This window comes from Lynx rufus, unplaced genomic scaffold (assembly GCF_022079265.1).
Source record: "Lynx rufus isolate CCGP_SWC_20201006 ecotype Redwood Valley unplaced genomic scaffold, mLynRuf1.p SCAF_29, whole genome shotgun sequence".
NCBI classification, from domain to species: domain Eukaryota; kingdom Metazoa; phylum Chordata; class Mammalia; order Carnivora; family Felidae; genus Lynx; species Lynx rufus.
In genome coordinates this window covers 7,304,482-7,321,945 of record NW_025814844.1, presented here as the reverse complement: position 1 = coordinate 7,321,945, position 17,464 = coordinate 7,304,482, and the positions used below count along the sequence as shown (strand labels likewise).

The window sequence follows — 17,464 nt, the reverse complement described above, 5'->3', positions numbered from 1 at the left end:
GCCTGCCTGCCCTTGTGGGGGCACCCAATTAACTGGAGTGGCTCCCAGGCTCCCCAAAATGGAGAACTTTTCTTTGTGGCTAACAGGAGTGTAGCTCAGTGATCTGGTCACAGGTTCCTCGTTTTGAAAAGCCTCACGTTAACTCCGTCGGAGCAGGCGGCACCTACCAGTACATACGCTCGGAAAAGGGGAGTGAACAGAGTTCTAAATCTGAGACAAATCGACATTTAGAGTAGAGCCCAAAGAAGAATGAACAAAGGAAAAAGCTGAAGGAAAAGGGTTTTGAAAGTAGAATTTTGAAAGTTTTTTGAGGAAGTTTTGGAAAAAAATCACTGTGGCTGAAAGCATTTTCCCTTGGGAGATGAGTCAGGAAGAGGAAGGAAAGAAGGCTGTTGGGCCTCTTAGGGGCCTGCTGATAAACTGAGGAGAGCAGTTTCTATAGACAGGCCGAGGCTGTGTGACTGGCAGACCCCTTGAACAAAGGGCTCCACCAACGTCTCGGGAAGGTTGACAGGAAATGGATCTAACAGCTCCCTCAGGAGCCAGCAGGGCAGGGCAGTTGTGTGTGTGTGTGTGTGTGTGTGTGTGTGTGTGTGTGTGTGTGTGTGTGATTAAAGGCTGCAAAGCATAACCCTTTCCGATGAGCTACCTTCGAAACCCTGTGAAGTAGCTAAAATCTGCTCTACACACACACCAGCGAACAGAAGAGTTACTACTTCCATATTTTTCTTCTTTTTTTCGAATGCTTTGTACGTGGTGTAGTCTGATGTCCATGTAGCTAGGGGCAATGTGCTTAGAATTATTTTACAGGCGAAAAACAGTTCAAAAAGTTTCCAGGTGATGACAGATGTACCATAATGGATGCGTTGTGTTGGCTTCGAAGTAGAATATTCCATTTGCTTATGTGATTTCTTGACAAGCAAAGAGCTTTCTGGCTTTCAATGTAGTCCTATTAATTTAGTCAGATCTCAAATTCTTAATGATCCCTGTTAATATTGGGAACCGCTAATGTAGGTAAATCGAAAATAATTGTTACAATTTTGTGTAGCAAAGTTTGTTCGTTTGTGTCAGAGGTGAGGTTGGGAGAGAGGAATTCTACAGAAGTTGAAATCGCAAGTAAATAATTTTATTTTATGTTTTTATGTTTTAAAGTTTATTTATTTTGAGAGAAAGAGAGAGAGAAAATAGGGGAGGGGCAGAGAGGAAGGGAGAGAGAACCCCTAACAGGTTCCACGCTGTCAGCGCCGTGCCTGACACGGGGCTCAAATTCATGAACTGTGAGATCGTGACTGAGCTGATCGTGACAGAGTTGCACGCTTAACTGACTGAGCCACCCTGGCGCCCCGCACGTAAACAATTTTAAAGAATGTAAATTCAGTTTCACTGAATAATACAAACTCAATTTAAATAATATGAAAGAAGCCAACGTGTCAACAGTGAGGCAGGGAGTCACTCTCAGTGGGAGAGCATGGGGGACGCAGACGCAGGTGGGAGGCTCGCAGAGGCAGTGCCATAGTGGGCTGTGCGTGGGCTTTGGAACTGTTCGCGCTCTGGTTCTGACACTCGGTAGGCAAATACGCATGAGATCTCCCATCTGCAAAATGGAAAAGAACACCTAACTCACGGAACGCTTGTGCATATTCCGTGGGAAATATTCTGGTCCGTGATGCTCAAAACATGTTACCTTTTTCCATTTGCTAAAACCAAAGTTCTTTCAGCTTTTTGGGAACAGAGACTAGAAGAGAAATTTGTCTTAGGGACTTTTTACAGAGGTCTTTAAAAACCATGGCATCGTGTTATTCTTGGCCAAGGATAATTTAAGGTAGTGAAAAATAGGTCAGAGGACGTTAAATTAATGTATTTGTATTAGAAACAATGACCCATGGTTATACTGCTCTTTTAGAAGTTATTTAGGACATTTTGCATGCTAAGCAGCATGAATGCAGTTTTCGAATTACTGGTGGCCTCCACATTAGTAAAATGGGCTTTTTCCTTGTGCGTTATTGATATTAAAATGCATTTCTCTTTGTTCTTGAGTAGTAACCCACTTCCATTCTTAATTTTGTTCTGCACAGGCTAATATTAGTGCTAATTTATCACGTTTGGGCTCTCAGTAGTGGGGCACGACTCTTTGAATGTGTCTAGACATGGCCTAAAGACACATTGACCATGGGGAAAAGCTGGCATAATAAGTTTATTCTGGTTATTGTCCAGAATATTTATCCATCCCTCCCAGAAATACCAGCATCCTGTTCTCTTCCTTTTCTACCCCCTAACCTCCCCCTTCCCAGACCCTTGCTTTTATACTGTCATTGCTGTGATAAGAGACTTTTTCCTAACAAAAATAGAAGATACCATAAAATGCAATTCCTGGCCTGTCATTGCAGTTCCTTAACACACGCGTTCAGTGTGTTGCAGAAATTTGGTCTGGGCTTCTCAGATCAAATAGAATTATCCTTTATTCAGAGGGCTGTCCCCCATGGACACTGTATGAGACTTGACGTTGTTTAGCATTTGGAATCATTCTTTTCTCTTGAATTGGGAGTAAGAATCAGCAGAAACTGCCGTGCTGTGGCAGTTCCAACCTAATTCCACAGAGTCCGTCTATGGGGATAGTATTTTTGGTAGTTGGGAAGTATTACATAGGGAATACTGCATACCAATTAGTTGTATTAAAATATATATTACGCACAGCTTTGTACTCGGCTCAAAAAGTTTCCTTGACAACATCATTTAACTTCTTACTGTTCTTTTCATGTTGCTAGTATAAATATCTAATATGTTTTTGTTCAAAACATCAACTAGGCTTCAGTGTAATCTTTATTAATACAGATTTGTTATTACAAGAAGACTGCTGAGTTATGATAATTTGCACAGCAGGAACAATAAAATATCCTCTGTCTTCTTGGTTCTATCCCAGAATGCTTGGCTTCTCTGTTCTTTCAGAGCACACCAAAACCTTCCATGATACCCTTTACAATCATAATGAAATCTCAGAAGCATTCTTATAAGCAAAAGCCGTGTGTTTTCAAAGGTAAACAAAATGGGAAGGCCCAAAATTGCAAATAGATTCAAAAAGTCACAGATAAGTTACAAATGTCCTCTTTTAATGCCTTTAATTCTCTCTGTTCATGTAGCCCGAACTCCCCACTTCCTGCGGATTCAGAACGTGGAAGTCAATGCCGGCCAGTTTGCCACCTTCCAGTGCAGTGCCATCGGCCGGACTGTGGCAGGCGACAGGCTCTGGTTGCAGGTATGGTAACTCTCTGTCTTCTCCAGAGGCAGGAGTACACGCCCCCTGGGAAGGGGCCCGGGGGTCCGGGTCAGTGTCACGTTGCTGATAGAAGGTTGATGCCCTGAGTTGTCTCTGTTCCTTTCCTTCTTTATTAATAAGTTATCAGATTACTAAGAATTCTAGATAACAGAACTGTTCTTTGCAGACCTTTAAAACATTTTTCTGTATTTTTTCCCTTCGCTTCTGCTTAGCCATCTTGCTTTGAAGATCTGGTTGTCAAAGTACTTTCAGAGCAGGATATTAAAGTACCAGATATAGAGCTCTTCCCTACCCTTCCTCTGGAGAGATACCCAGAGCATCGCTTACATGTGCGAGTGCACACACACGCTTGTAGGCCTTTTTATAATTTGAATTTCCACAAGGGGAAAAGCCTCAGCTTAGAAATTAACAACATATCTTCTACTTTTAAGTGTTTAAGCATACGTTTTTAGCGTAGTCATAACTTGTGTGTCTTGTTTTCCAATCCTTCAAATTCCCCCATACATATTTTGCGTGGCAGATAGTTTCATGGATTTGTCCACGGTCATGGGAATTCTGAGAGAATGCGTGGGATTAAGTGACTTGTCCCCTCTAACCAGAATGCCACCCGCTTCTTTAGGCTCTGAGTTTGATTCCCTTAACCTGTGGCATTCTCCAATTTCATTCTTGTTTCTTCCTTTTATGCACTGATCTGCAGGATGCTCACTCTTTACCGGGACTAGTGTTGATTCCCGCCCACCCCTCTTTCCTTATGGATCCTGTAGTTGACTTTGCTTTGGTTTGATTAATTATATACTTATTTTAGTTTGCTGCTGAGCTAACTTCATGATTTAACCCCTTTGTGTATCTGTTCCATTCCATCATGGCTTCCACTTCACGCATGCCGACCTTTCCTCTGTGTGTATGACCTCTCCTCCTCTCTTCCCTCTTCGTCAGTGTCACAGTGACTGTGCCATGTCACATTTGCATGACACTCTATAACTTTGAAATCCCTCTTACCTTTTTGTCATCACAAGTGAAATAAATGGTCGTTTTTATTCCTCTACTTCTGGGGAAAATGGAAGATGGCCAAATGTCCTCTCCCCGTATTCAACAACATGGTGACAACTGGGGAATACGTTCTGGAGGATTCTTCAATAGTCTTGGACCCTCTGCATGATTCCTCACCCTTCTACCTTGATGTCATTGTTTTCTCATCTGCTACTCTCCCTGCGAGAACATCCCTGGCCAGGAAGGAGGAATGTAAGCAGAGGACTGAGATTGCATGCACCAAATTCATCTTTACCATTTTCTTCTCTCTAAAAGTTTGTACTCGCTACTGTAAGAGATGTTGCAGCCCATGAGAACTGTGCTGAACCCTGATCGTCAGTATTTGACTTTGCTTCTTCCTTTATATCCCACTTCCCAGTTCTTTTAGAATCTTGATGTGAGAGACTGCAAATTATTTTTCTTAGTTAGCAGTTGTTTGGTATTTAACTCCATCAAGATGGTCTGTGTATGGTAATTGATGAGACAGACATTTTTAATTGGCATTTTCCACAATGCATTAGCTGCCTCCTAAAAATGACACTATCCTGTCATCTTTGATTAATCTCTAGAAATCTTAATTTTTCATGGAAAATAGTTTGGGGCTCCTGATATTTGTGTTAATGTTACTTCAGAGAACACAATATAAAATCTAAGCTTTGGCCTCAACAGAGTCTTAGATATTCCTAAGAATTTACAGGCACATTGAGGATACAATTTACTTTTTTTGTTTTTGCAAATGTCCTGGGTTTGGGATGCCCTTGGTTCAACTTCAGCATTGCCTTGGGCATTGGGGATCTGTAACTACTTTCTTCTACAGAGTGGGAGACTTTTTAAAAGAGAATCTGTCACATAATAGGGAGAGAGCTAGCTGTTGTTTTGAAAAACAGGTCTAAATGCAGCGTCTGAGCCCTCACTCCATGAGAGTCACATGGGGAGTTTTTAAAAACTTCCTGATCTACATCAGGATTCTGATTTAATTGGTCTGCGGTAGGGCCCTGCATTTGGGGCTCCCCAGGTGATTCCAGTGTGTGCCCGGGGTTGACGATCACCAGTCTGAAGCAAAGCGCAACACATGTTCCAAATCAGGAAAGAAAAAGCCAAAACCTAATGTTGTATAACTGGTATCTGTATTCAGTCGCCTCGATCTGACTGTCATGTTGAATTTCCCATGTCCCCAGACTCTTGTTTTTGTTCTATTAAATTTGATCATTAGTGTTGATAAATTGTTTTTACAATCCATCCACTAATGCCTTCCATCATCTGTTACCCAGTCTTTCCTTGCCCTTCTTGGCATCGGTGACCACCTGTTGCCCTGCGGCTTTCCACATGGTCATGCCCTAAAGGGCATGATGCACACAGAGGTGTTGTGACTTTGAAATTCTCAGTGAATCTTAGTCTCTCCTGGACACGGCATGCTATTTGGTTTGTGAATCTTTGTGATGTGAGAATAATTTTACTGCTGAATGATTTATTTCCTCTGGTTGCATAGGCATCTTGTAGGGAGGTGTTTACTTTATTAATAACTGAGGAAATAAGACCAGTGTCCTTCACTTGCAAGAATGGTTTCTATTAAACCGTATTTGTGTAGCGTGGCTTCCAGCGGTAAGGAGGATTTACAGCATGTGATGGTTTCACGGAGCCCTCCTGCCCTCCTATTGCCCATGCCCTGGCCTTTGCCTCGGGTCATTCAGTAGAAATCGTGGGGAGAAGCAAACCTGGAATCATGGACCAGGTCTTTCTAGTCTAAAGGTACGAATATGGGCATGTCTTCGTTACCCCATTGCTATAACAGTTTCAAAAATGCTTGTCTGCATACAAAGTCACTCACATCCTCAAAGAAACGCTGAGATCCAGGCAGAAAAATGAATGAGAAAAATATTTTTACCTCTTTTTTCCTGTAATTTGAATCTTCTCAATGGTAAGTCAAGGTTTTGAACTGAATAATACATTTTTCACTGGGGAACATTGATATTTTGGAGTATAGTCATTTGTAATAATTTGGTTTACTTGTATTACCATATTTTGAGTTCTACCACAGGCATTTGCATAGAATTTCATCCCTGTATCCCATGGTCTTCGACTTCTTTTATAGATGGGTTTGGGGTACAGGATTGTGCAGGGTCACCAAAGTAAGTGGCATGGCTGGGGCTAGTACCTCTGTTTCTTTTACCTCACCACTGCTTGATTCCACCATCCTATGCCATCTTCCCATATCCCAGTGCTAGGTGAATAGGTAATATGTACTTAGCACCCTGTTGGAAGAATTTGGATGTGACTGACCTTGCATGATTAACATCAGGGAGCCACCGTGACCTCCCCCCCACCCAAAATGCATATGTATTACATGTCCATATCGATCCACCTCTATGAAAAATGGCCAGTGGCTTGATTGTTTAAAATACAGATTAAATATGATCACTGTCAGAGCCTTTCACAAAAACACGGTACACATAAATCTGATGATGACACTAATGAAGAAATGTTTATGATTAACAGATGTGTCCCATCTGCTTACATTTTCTCCCATCTCAACTGTGGGCTACAGGTTATTGTCATCATAGAATTGGGTGTTCTAGAATACAGAATAGCAAAGTAAAGCACAGTTCACAAGCATCAATTAGTATAGAAGCAAAAGACTTCCTACTTTCCAGACAATGAACAGTAGGAAGACCGCATCTACAAAACTGTTTTTTTTTTTTTTTGTAGTTCAAAAGTGATGTGCAGTGCATTTGTCGAAGATGCTTGCTATATGCTATCAGATACAGCAATCTATGCATACAGCAGGGACTGTAACTGTGGGAGATACTCAGATGAAATGTATGTGTAAAATCATTCAAGCACCCAAACACGACAGTATTGCCCGTTACTATCAACATTCTGATCACTGCGGAGCCTACCATTTGAACATATCGTGGAGTATATGTAGATATAGAATACAGAGAAGAGAAAATGGGATTTTATATGTTCTTTTTTTAAGTTTATTTATTTATTTAGAGAGAGCGAGAGCACGCGTGCACAAGCAGGGGAGGGGCAGAGAAAGAGGGGGACAGAGAATAGCAAGCAGGGTCTGACAGCAGGGAGCCCAACTTGAGCCGTGAGATCATGACCTGAGCTGAAATCAAGAGCTTGCTGCTCAACCAAATGAGCCACCCAGGTGCCCCTAGATGTTCTTCTGTTTTACTTAACATGTTATGCTGACAGGCAATTTCTGACATACGTGTTTTTTATGTAGTCCTAAAAAAACCCTTATGATTGTATGATTGTATTAAGATTACTGTTGTTCTTTCTTAAGTATTTTATTTTAATTGATTTTTCTTTATTTTCTTTATTTATTTTGAGAGAGAAAAGAGAGTGGCATGGGGGAGGGACAGAGAGAGAGAGAGAGAGAGAATCCCAAGCAGGCTGTGCTCTGTCAGCATGAGCCCAGCATGGGTCTCAGTCTCAGGAACTGTGAGATCATAACCTGAGCCGAAATCAGGGGTCTGATTAACTGACTGAGCCACCCAGGTGCCCCTTAGATATTTAAATTTTTATTTTCCTACATAATACTGTTTCTCCTGAGATTAGTGTTTATAACCTTTTTTAAATTTTCAATAAATAGATAAAGATGATCACCAAGGCTAATACTGATGGTCACAAATGTGAAGATGGCTTGTGTACCTTCTTTTCTAGGGAACACAGACCACCTTGCCCTCTTCCCCTGAATCTCTGTAGTTTGGGCATTTTTGTAATTTTTGTTATTTAATTCATTTTTGATACATTATGGAGGCTCCTCCAAATTCCTTCCCCTTCTTACTCAGTGTCTTCGTTGGTTTGGGCTGTTGTAACAAACTACCACCGGCTGGGTGGTTTAACCAACAAACATTTCTCCCACGTCTAGAGACTAGAAGTCCAAGATTAGGGGACCATCATGGTAAAGTTTCAGTGAGGGCTGGCTCCCTGGTTTACAGACATCCTTCTTACTACATCCTCACATGTGGAGAGAAAGCTCTCAGCATCCCCTTTTCTGGACACCACTTCCATCATGGAGACTTCACTCTGATGACCTCATCCAAACCTAATCACTTCCCCGAGACCCCACCTCAATAGCATCACATTGGTGATTAGGTTTCAGCGTATGAATTTTGGAGAGACACAAATGTTTGGTCTGTAGCCTTTGGCTCCCACATCAAATTCAGAAGTGGGTGGGAAATGAAAGCAGTTCAGCCTCTAGGACAAATGGCAGAAATCAGGGAGGCAGTGTAGATGTCTTCTTAACAGTAGATAATATGGCAGCTCTGATCAAGCCAGGAACTGACATGTACACGTTAGGTGAATAGTCCCTGGCAAAGGAAACCTGGAAAATAATAATTTTCTGTCAACAGATCTTAGGGGCCCCTATCCTTTTTCAGGAGCTTACTTTTTAGAATCACAGAATTACGTTAACATCAGAATGTGGAACAGTCTTCAAATTAAATTCCTTATTTTATAAATGAGAAAATGAAAACTCAGAAAAGGTAGGAAACTTTACCACTATCATATATTAGGTATTTATTATGATGTGTATTAAATACAATTTCACTTGCTGGTAAAGGTCAATTATAAACCTAAAAATATTTACAAATTAGTAAGTTTCATCATGTGGACATTTTTCTTCATTGAGTACTTGTCTTTCTAATAATAGTGTTTTGCTTTGTTTTGTTTTAACCAAATATGTTCAGGTTAACTGTGAAAAATATCTGTGTTAACTTCGGGACCATCATAGTGCAACATAATTGAGTTTTACTTTTTTAGCACATAGAACTTAGTGTTTGTTAGAAGTAAGGCACCAGAATAACATTTTTAAATGATTTCATAAAATAACATCTGTTCGGGGGTGCATAGGTGGGTCAGTTGGTTAAGCATCCAACCCTTGATTTTGGCTCAGGTCATGATGTCACAGTTTGTGGGATCAAGCCCTGCGTCAGGCTCTGTGCTGACAATGCGGACCTGCTTGGGACTCTCTGTCTCCCTCTCTCTCTCTGCCCCTTCCACTTCTCCCCCTCTCTCTCTCAAAATAAGTAAACATTTAAAAAAACACAAAGATACGAGTTTTAAAAAAACACACATCTGTTCGTAGAAATATAAAAGGAAATTGGATGGTGTTACTATGATGTACTATATTAAAAACATCGGTTGCAAGGTAGCACCTAGAATTGTACCTATCATGTAACAAATGCTCAGTAGAAACCTGCTCATGGCACTTGGCTTACTGACTGCCTGAGCAAATCATGTGTCTCCTCCAGGTGAGTCTAAGAGATCCGTCGTTGGACCAGCAAAACAGGCACAAAAAACAGGCGCAAAATCGTTCTGAGATGCTTGTTATATGGGAATGATTCATCTCCAAGGGATGGTTTTGAAAAGAGAAGGGACATATAGAACCTAGTGGTGTCCCTTTTGCTGATTTTTCAGAGTATGCTTCAATTATCATGCAGCGTTAGAGTAATTTTGGAAACAAATGTGGTTAATATATCATCTTTCCTAAACCTTCATTTCTTATACGTTTCCCCTAGGTGTTTTTTTATTCTGTTGTAAAATTTTGTTTTCTGATTCACCCCTTAGGAAAAAAAATCCTTGTCCCAAGACCTTAGTTAAAGGTAATAGAAATATACCTCTCAAGGATAATGTGTTTGAGCCCTCACTGTGACAATAGAGCTGTGTCATAGAAATTGATGGATGAACCCACCGCCCTCTTTTCTTTCTTTGTTTCCTTCTTTTTTCTTTTTTTGGTGTGGAATGTAATTCAGTGTGAGCTCTAAATTTGGGAAGACTTAATTTCTAAAAATAATGTTCACTTAGGATTAAAACTTTTTTAGTTGTTGGCCTAGAGATTTTTTTTTCTTTTGAGAGTTTGATACATAATTCCACTTAACTGGGTATGAGTTACCCAATTGTGAAAATAGTACTTTTCACCAGCTTAATAAATTTGTCACATTTTGCTCAGCTAGATTGTTAGACCTTTGGGTTTTGTTTGTTTGTTTTTGTTATTTTGTTTTGAGAAAAAAGAGAAAATCTAGATTTTTGTAATTTAAAATGGTTTTCAAGAGGATACGTCCTCTGACCTACTACAGAATTTGATTTGATAATGAATAAATTATAAACTATATTACTAGCATTTATATTACTTCAACAGATGTGTTTGATTGTTTTTAATGTTTATTTATTTTTGAGAGAGAAAGAGAGAGAGAGAGACTGCAAGCAGGGAAGGGGCAGAGAGAAAGGGAGACACAGAATCCGAAGCAGACTACAGGCTCTGAGCTGTCAGCACAGAGCCTGACGCAGGGATTGAACTCACAGACTGCAAGATCATGACCTGAGCCAAAGTCAGACACTTAACTGCATGAGCCACCCAGAGCCCCTCAATGGATGTGTTTGAAATAAAGGAATTACAACTCCATTTACTGAGTGAACATTGCTGTGTGCAAGTACTCTGCTAGGCTATGTACATGTACTTTTTTTCTCTGAACTGTTCCCTGGGAGCGCTCTCTTACATGCTCATAGAAGAAGAAACAGGATTGGGAAGTTTTAGTAATTTTTCCAGTAGCACATTGGTAGTAACAAGAGCTAGGATTTGAAACAGACCATCTAATTCCAGAATATACGTCTTTAACTATAATGTCTCTTGCATAGTACAAAGACCCAAACATTTCCTTGTGGATTCATAAACATCATGTGGTAATTCAAGTGATGGCTTTTATCAGAATTTACAATTAAAATTGTATTCATGTGTGTGGATGTGACCTTCGCTTTTGTGTTAGGGAATGTGTATGTTTGGTCAACCTTTCTTGGTGGCTTTTAGTTTCCTTTATAAATTGTGAGGGAAAAAATCAGAACTGTGTATCAGACCAATTTTGCTGTTATATATAAAAGCCATAAAATGATTTGAAAAGAAGTAAAATTATGGTTCCCTTGGCAAGCTTAACTTGGCTATTTTATACCATATATATTAAAGCATAAATTTCACATCACTTACCATCATAGAAAATAACAGGAATGCACAAAGATGACTATCTTCAGTTGCTATAGGAACCATTTGCTCCTTAAAACTTTGAGTGGTTGAAATTATATCCATTATTGTTTTAGTCAGTTGAATATCCATATATATATATATATATATATATATATATATATATATAGTACAATACAGAACATTCAGCCTGAGACCACCAAAAACCTTCAAAGCATATGCCCTATGTTTTAATTTAGTGTGATTTGGGATTAGCTGAATTTAAAGGTAAAGGCTTATTTTACATTAAAACAGTATGACTTACCTAGATCGATTCCAGGAGGCATTAATTAATACATTTTATTTTGTGATGTTACCCAACTCAATGAAAAGAGATGTAAACTGCTGTTGCCTCGAGAAGGATGCCCCAGAAAAAGCAGTTGGAGAGCTTTGTCTTCCACTGCAATCCAAAGGTCTCCGGGCCAGGATGGGAAGTTGTGCTTTGAAAACTGCAGGTCAGGATGGTTCAGTTTGGAGGGCAGAAGAGAAAGGCATCAGCTGGTCCCCTTAAGGATTGCTTACTTTGGACTCAAGAGCCATAAATCCCATGAAAGCAATTTTCTGTTGCTTTTCTCATATTCATCAAATGGGTCATTTGTTTCTCTTGCTTCTAAGAATCCACAGCTCTGTCATGAGAAGAGAAGACAGGAATGGCTGTGCTCCGGAATTTCTGTGATTGAGGGCTGAGAATACTAATGTCCTGCCTTTCTATCTCGTTTTATTGATCCAGGCCTTGGACTGAGGGTCCTGGAGAGTTTGGACACTATTAGGATCTCTAGTTTTTTCCTATTCTGTCTCTTTTGGAAGGAGTGGGAAACATGGAAATGTTTTACGTAGGAGGTTTATACATCTGCCTTAGGTGGCCTTCTGGAAAGTCCTAGAAGATTCCAGTCTTGTAATCTGGAATCATGTACAGAGGAAAGAAAGAAGTTTCCTTAACTCCTTCCTTGAGATGGAAAGAAAATTTGGCAACTTTGGGTGGGCTTTGATTTGAAAAACTTCTTTCGGACTGTAGAAGGGAAACAGAACAGAGCATGCTGCATTTAGTCTAGTTGTGACTCAGTGTGAGACAAGACCACGACATCTCTGACCGGCACAGTGGCAGCCAGGCAGTTCCTACAGAGGGTGAACTTTGAAATCGTAGCGCAGATTGTTACTCTCTTCTGTCTCTCTCCTACTTATAAAACTGCCATCCTTCCTTCCCTTCATTCAAAAGAAAAGAGATTGGCTATTGTCCAAGCGTAATAAAATTGTTTGTCTCTGTTATAAGAAGTGGTGTCCACTAAACACAAAGGACAAGTGACTAATTAATGGAGTTTCTGTTTATTCTTAAGATTTGGAAACCCATGATTACTTTCCCTCAAGAAATGTATATTACACACTTTCATTGTGCTGGGCATATGCTCATTAGTTATGCAAATAGGCCAGCCTGACCTGGGTTATGGCTCCCCTTTGTCAAAGTGCATTTTCTCTTCTACTGTTGGTGGTACCTTGATCGTATAAATGGCTTGATGCATTTGCAGGAGGTGGATGGCATCTAGACAAAATAGTTCTACAGCACTGGAATATTTATAAGCCGGCAGCAAAATCATCTGTTTTCCTGGGGAAATAATCATGGTTAAACTAGTCGTTCAGAAATACAGAGAGATTATTTTCTAATTGCTTCTTTGAAGAAAAGTTTATTTTTACTTTTATTGTAGATATTGTGAATATGTATAGAGGTAGAGAGATAAGGTAGGAAACTTAATACACTCAGCGTCCAGCTTCACCACCTAACAATAGGTGGCCAATTGCTGACTTTCTGTTTCCACCTGCTCCCCTTCTGATTGTTTTGAAGCAATTCCAGTCATTGTATCATTTAACTTGTAAATGTTTCTCTAAAACAGGGGCTGGCAAACATTTTCTGTAAAGGGCCAGATAGCAAATTTTGCCAGCCAGCCAGCCAGTCTTTGGTACAGCTGCTCAGCTCTGCTCTTGTAGCAGGAAGGCAACCACAGACAACACGTCCATGAACGAGGGTGGCTGTTTTCAGTGCAGCTCTCTGTGCAGACATTGGAATTTGCATTTCGTGTGATTTTCGTTGTCAGAAAATATTATTCTTGCTTTTGTGTTTTTAATCATTAAAAAATGTACAAACCATTCTTAGCTTTTAAGCTGTACAAAACAGGTAACAGGCTGGATTTAGCCTCAGACCCCTGCTCTTAAAGATAAGAGCCCTTAAAATAATAATGATAGACACCGAGTGTGCCCTGGAAAAACAGCCAGTGTTCAGATTTCCTTGACTGTCTTATAACCTTATTTCTTTTAGCAATCTGTTTGCATCGTGATAGCAGTATAGTTGACACTTTACAACGGCATGATGAGTCTCTTAAGTCCATTTTATCTTTAGGTTCTCCATCCATTTCCCTGTTTGTGATGGTAGTGGTTGTTGCTGAAACTGTGTTTGTCCTATACAGTTTCCCATATTTTGGGTTTTGCTTGCTGCCCTCTGGGAGTGACAGCTAATGTGTTCTTCAGTTGCGTTTCTTGCAAATTAGGTCCCTTTTTGTGATGTTATCAGCCAATGATGACCATTTCTACATTCATTAATTCATCAAGGGTTGCAGACTGGTTCTGTGATATCCTCCCTTCTTGGTTCAGTAGCTAGAACACTTCTAAAAAGAAAAGCTCTCCCATATCAAATATTTGGTTACCCTACTATGTAAATGATAAAGGGAAGATGGTATAAATGCTTGATATTTTGTCTTTTTCCAGCAAGCTTTCAAAAATAATGATGCAGTTCACTGGCATCACCAAAAAGTGACCAAGGGGGTTATTAGTAATATTGTTGCTGTCACCAACATCATGGGCATTGTCATCACCACCATTGTCGTCACTGTCATTGTCCTGAACTTATGGATTTAAACATATTCGATGTGTTCTGATCTATCTTATGTATTATCTTTATTGCTGCTCAAAGAAGTAGGGCTTACTCAGGGTAGGTGACCCCTGTTGTGGGCCATGTCAGATGGCTTTCTTACTTTCTGACAATATATTCTAGGCCTGTATTTTACATTTTCCACCTCGATGACCTAGAATTAGCTATTTCTCCAGGGATCCTTGGTTCTTGTTTACTGGGAACTGATCATTAGAAATTACAATCTGAGCATAAGAGGTACTCATTATCACACTCTTCTGTTTCTGGATCTTCGCATTGGGCTCCGCTTGGGTATATACATATGCACACATACATACACTTAAGAACATGTCCTGAGATCGTATTGACAATTTCAATTGAAATTCCAAACCATGAGGCTTTTAGCCTCCTTTATCTTGCATCTTTAGCTTCTTTCAGCTATGTTTTCAGAAAGAGTTGTGTACTGTACGGCATATTGATTGGGAAAAGTAATGTTCTTAGCCATCCATGTTGAGGACTAGCCCCGTCTTTTAGATCATGAATGATGATGCAGGCCCTGCCGTCTTCCTCATATTACAGAGCCATTATTACAGCTTTAGAATTAAAAGTCAATCCCATGCCTTGCAAACCCAAACCTTGAAACTAACAGGAAATGTCAGTCAGTGTCACGCCTCTTAGTTTCCTGTGGCTGGGTTAATCCAGGCAACAGCTGGATATTTGACTTTAAGACTTGTAATTTCATTGGTTTCTAACTACTGCAGTTACTGTATATATCCTATATTATTTGGATGAACTTCTCTATAAAATTTAAGTAACATTATTGAACTATTACAAATATATAATGAAATGGACTACATCTATCAGAATGAGATTATAAATTTCCGTAATCACATGTTCGAAGAATATGCAGCTTTGGATATCTCCATGTTACTTTGGCTATCCGTATATTTTTTTAGCCAATTTAAGTATACTTGTCGATGTATATTCATAGTATATGGTAATAAAAGTAAGAACTTATGGTTCTCCTATTCCAAATTGGTAAATATTTGGGTTAGCTTGGTTATGGCCTAGAAATCAAAGGTTAACAGTACCTTAGTTATTAAAATTAAAAAAAATGGGCTCCAGAAGGTAGAATTTTTGAGTTACTCAATTATTATTGGATTTAGATTACATAAAATGTTTTCAACACAATTATCCCGGGCCCTGCTGATAGTATTATGAACCCAGTGGTAAGAATTTCAGTCAGTATCATACAAATGAGCACATTTGCAAGTGGGATAATACAATTTTCCCTGTTGGATAAATGAAGGTGCATTTCATCCCCACATGTACGGCTAAGGAAGGGTGACTGGCCAGTATCTCTTCCAGGCTTGTGCACTCAGAACGCCTTCAGAATGCCTGGGATTGAATAATCTGATCCAAATGCTGCTAACGTCCCAGACCTCAATTTCTTTCAATCATTGCTCTGATTATGGCAAAACTATTTCCAAGAGACTTAATATGTATCTTTTTGATGGTAAATTACTGCTCATTTAGAAGTCCTACAGTGAGTCCCTTGCATAAAGAAGGTTGTAAGCCTAATTTAAAGGACTGTCAGTACTTTTTTTTCTGTAGCATGCTCAAATTGAAATACACGCAAGTTTAAAGATACTCTTGCTTTTATACAAAGCTGGATTTAACCCCCTAAGATCATTTCCTCTCAGACATGGCCATTATGGTTGTTTCATTAAGGTAACAAAACATGGGTCGGCAATTTCCTTAATAACCCTGGACGTGTAGGTGCCAGGCTGTGCATTAGGTATGGGCCTTTGTTCCTGACAATCATGTCCAAGGTTCTCTTTCGCTACGAGCTCTAATATTCTACAGAGCAATCTGGATTCCCATCTTGGTGATGCCACATTGTCCTGCTGTAATGCTTTTGAGAACATGGAGGGCCAGTCCTTGGTAGGGCAGCCTCTTCCTAACTCGGGGAGAATTCAGAGAAAACTTCTGGCAAATTTTCTGTCTCTACCTAGTGTACATTTTCATCATTTCAGTCTGCCAGGATAGCAGAAAGTTTCCCATAGGCTCTGAGATGCTTAGGATTACCGGAGGTTGTGAACACATTGTCCTATCTGGCCATTCCTGTCACGGAGAAAGACACATGGGAAAAGGAATCCCATGCCTTTTTCTGTCACTCTATATCAGAGAAAAGAGGCCGTTATTCCCCATTCTTCCCTGTTTATTTCTGACCTGAGGAAGCGTATCTGAGGATCAAAAAGCATCTTAAAAATCAACTTTTTCAGTCACCCATTCAATGCCTAAGTCCCTTTGATATAGCCATCAACCTTCCCTTGGATGCACCAGGCATGGTTTTTGTGCTAGAGATATTATAGAATTAAGATCTCTGCCTCTGTGGGACTTGTATTGTAGTAGGGGGTGAAAACAATGATCTCTGCCTCTGTGGGACTTGTATTCTAGTAGGGGATGAAGATAGTGATCTCTGCCTCTGTAGGACTTATATTCTGGTGGGGGTAGGGGGAGACAATGATCCCTGCCACCATGGGACTTGTATTCTAGTAGGGAGAGATAGACAATGACCGTGATAAGTAAGCTATGTAGTATGTAGGAAAGTGCTCAGTAGCATTAATAGAAGCAGCTAGGCAGGACACAGGGCATCAGCCGTGCCATGCAGGAGAGGTTTCAGTTTTAAATCTGGGGCCCAGGTAGGCCTCCTTGGAAATGTACTTGAGCAGGACTAGAAGGAGATGAAGGTGTGGGCTAAGGGGGTAAGTTGGGGAGGGCCTTCAGGAGGACCAAGGCAGAGAGACCTCAGGGGAGGAGTGCGCCTGGGTGGGCAAGAGCACGGAGCCCGGTGTGGCTGGAGCCCAGGTATCCAGCAGACTTGTGGGGAGTCACGGCAGAGTGGTATCAGAGTGTGTGTGGGGGGGTGGGTAGGACTGGTTGTGTACATTCTTGGAGGTCACTGTTATTCCAAAATCTAAAATGGAAAGTTCTCCATATCTAATTTAGTAGCAAAACTTGCCCAGTTTTGTAATTTGCTTGCTGATAAAACCTGACCTGAAACTTAAAAAAAAATTTTTTTAACATTTATTTATTTTTGAGACCGAGAGAGACAGAGCATGAATGGGGGAGGTTCAGAGAGAGAGGGAGACACAGAATCCGAAACAGTCTCCAGGCTCTGAGCGGTCAGCACAGAGCCTGACGCGGGGCTTGAACTCACGGACCGCGAGATCATGAC

The 17,464-nt window shown here is 40.3% G+C and overlaps 1 protein-coding gene across 1 annotated transcript in view; it reads left to right on the top strand.

Annotated features, from left to right (window-relative positions):
• PTPRM (protein tyrosine phosphatase receptor type M) overlaps positions 1–17,464 on the top strand; it is a 595,371-nt gene that overhangs the window by 149,406 nt on the left and 428,501 nt on the right. Inside the window, exon 5 of the mRNA XM_047090212.1 lies at positions 3,138–3,253. Within this exon, the coding sequence (XP_046946168.1) occupies positions 3,138–3,253 (116 nt within the window). The remainder of the gene's footprint in view (positions 1–3,137; positions 3,254–17,464) is intronic.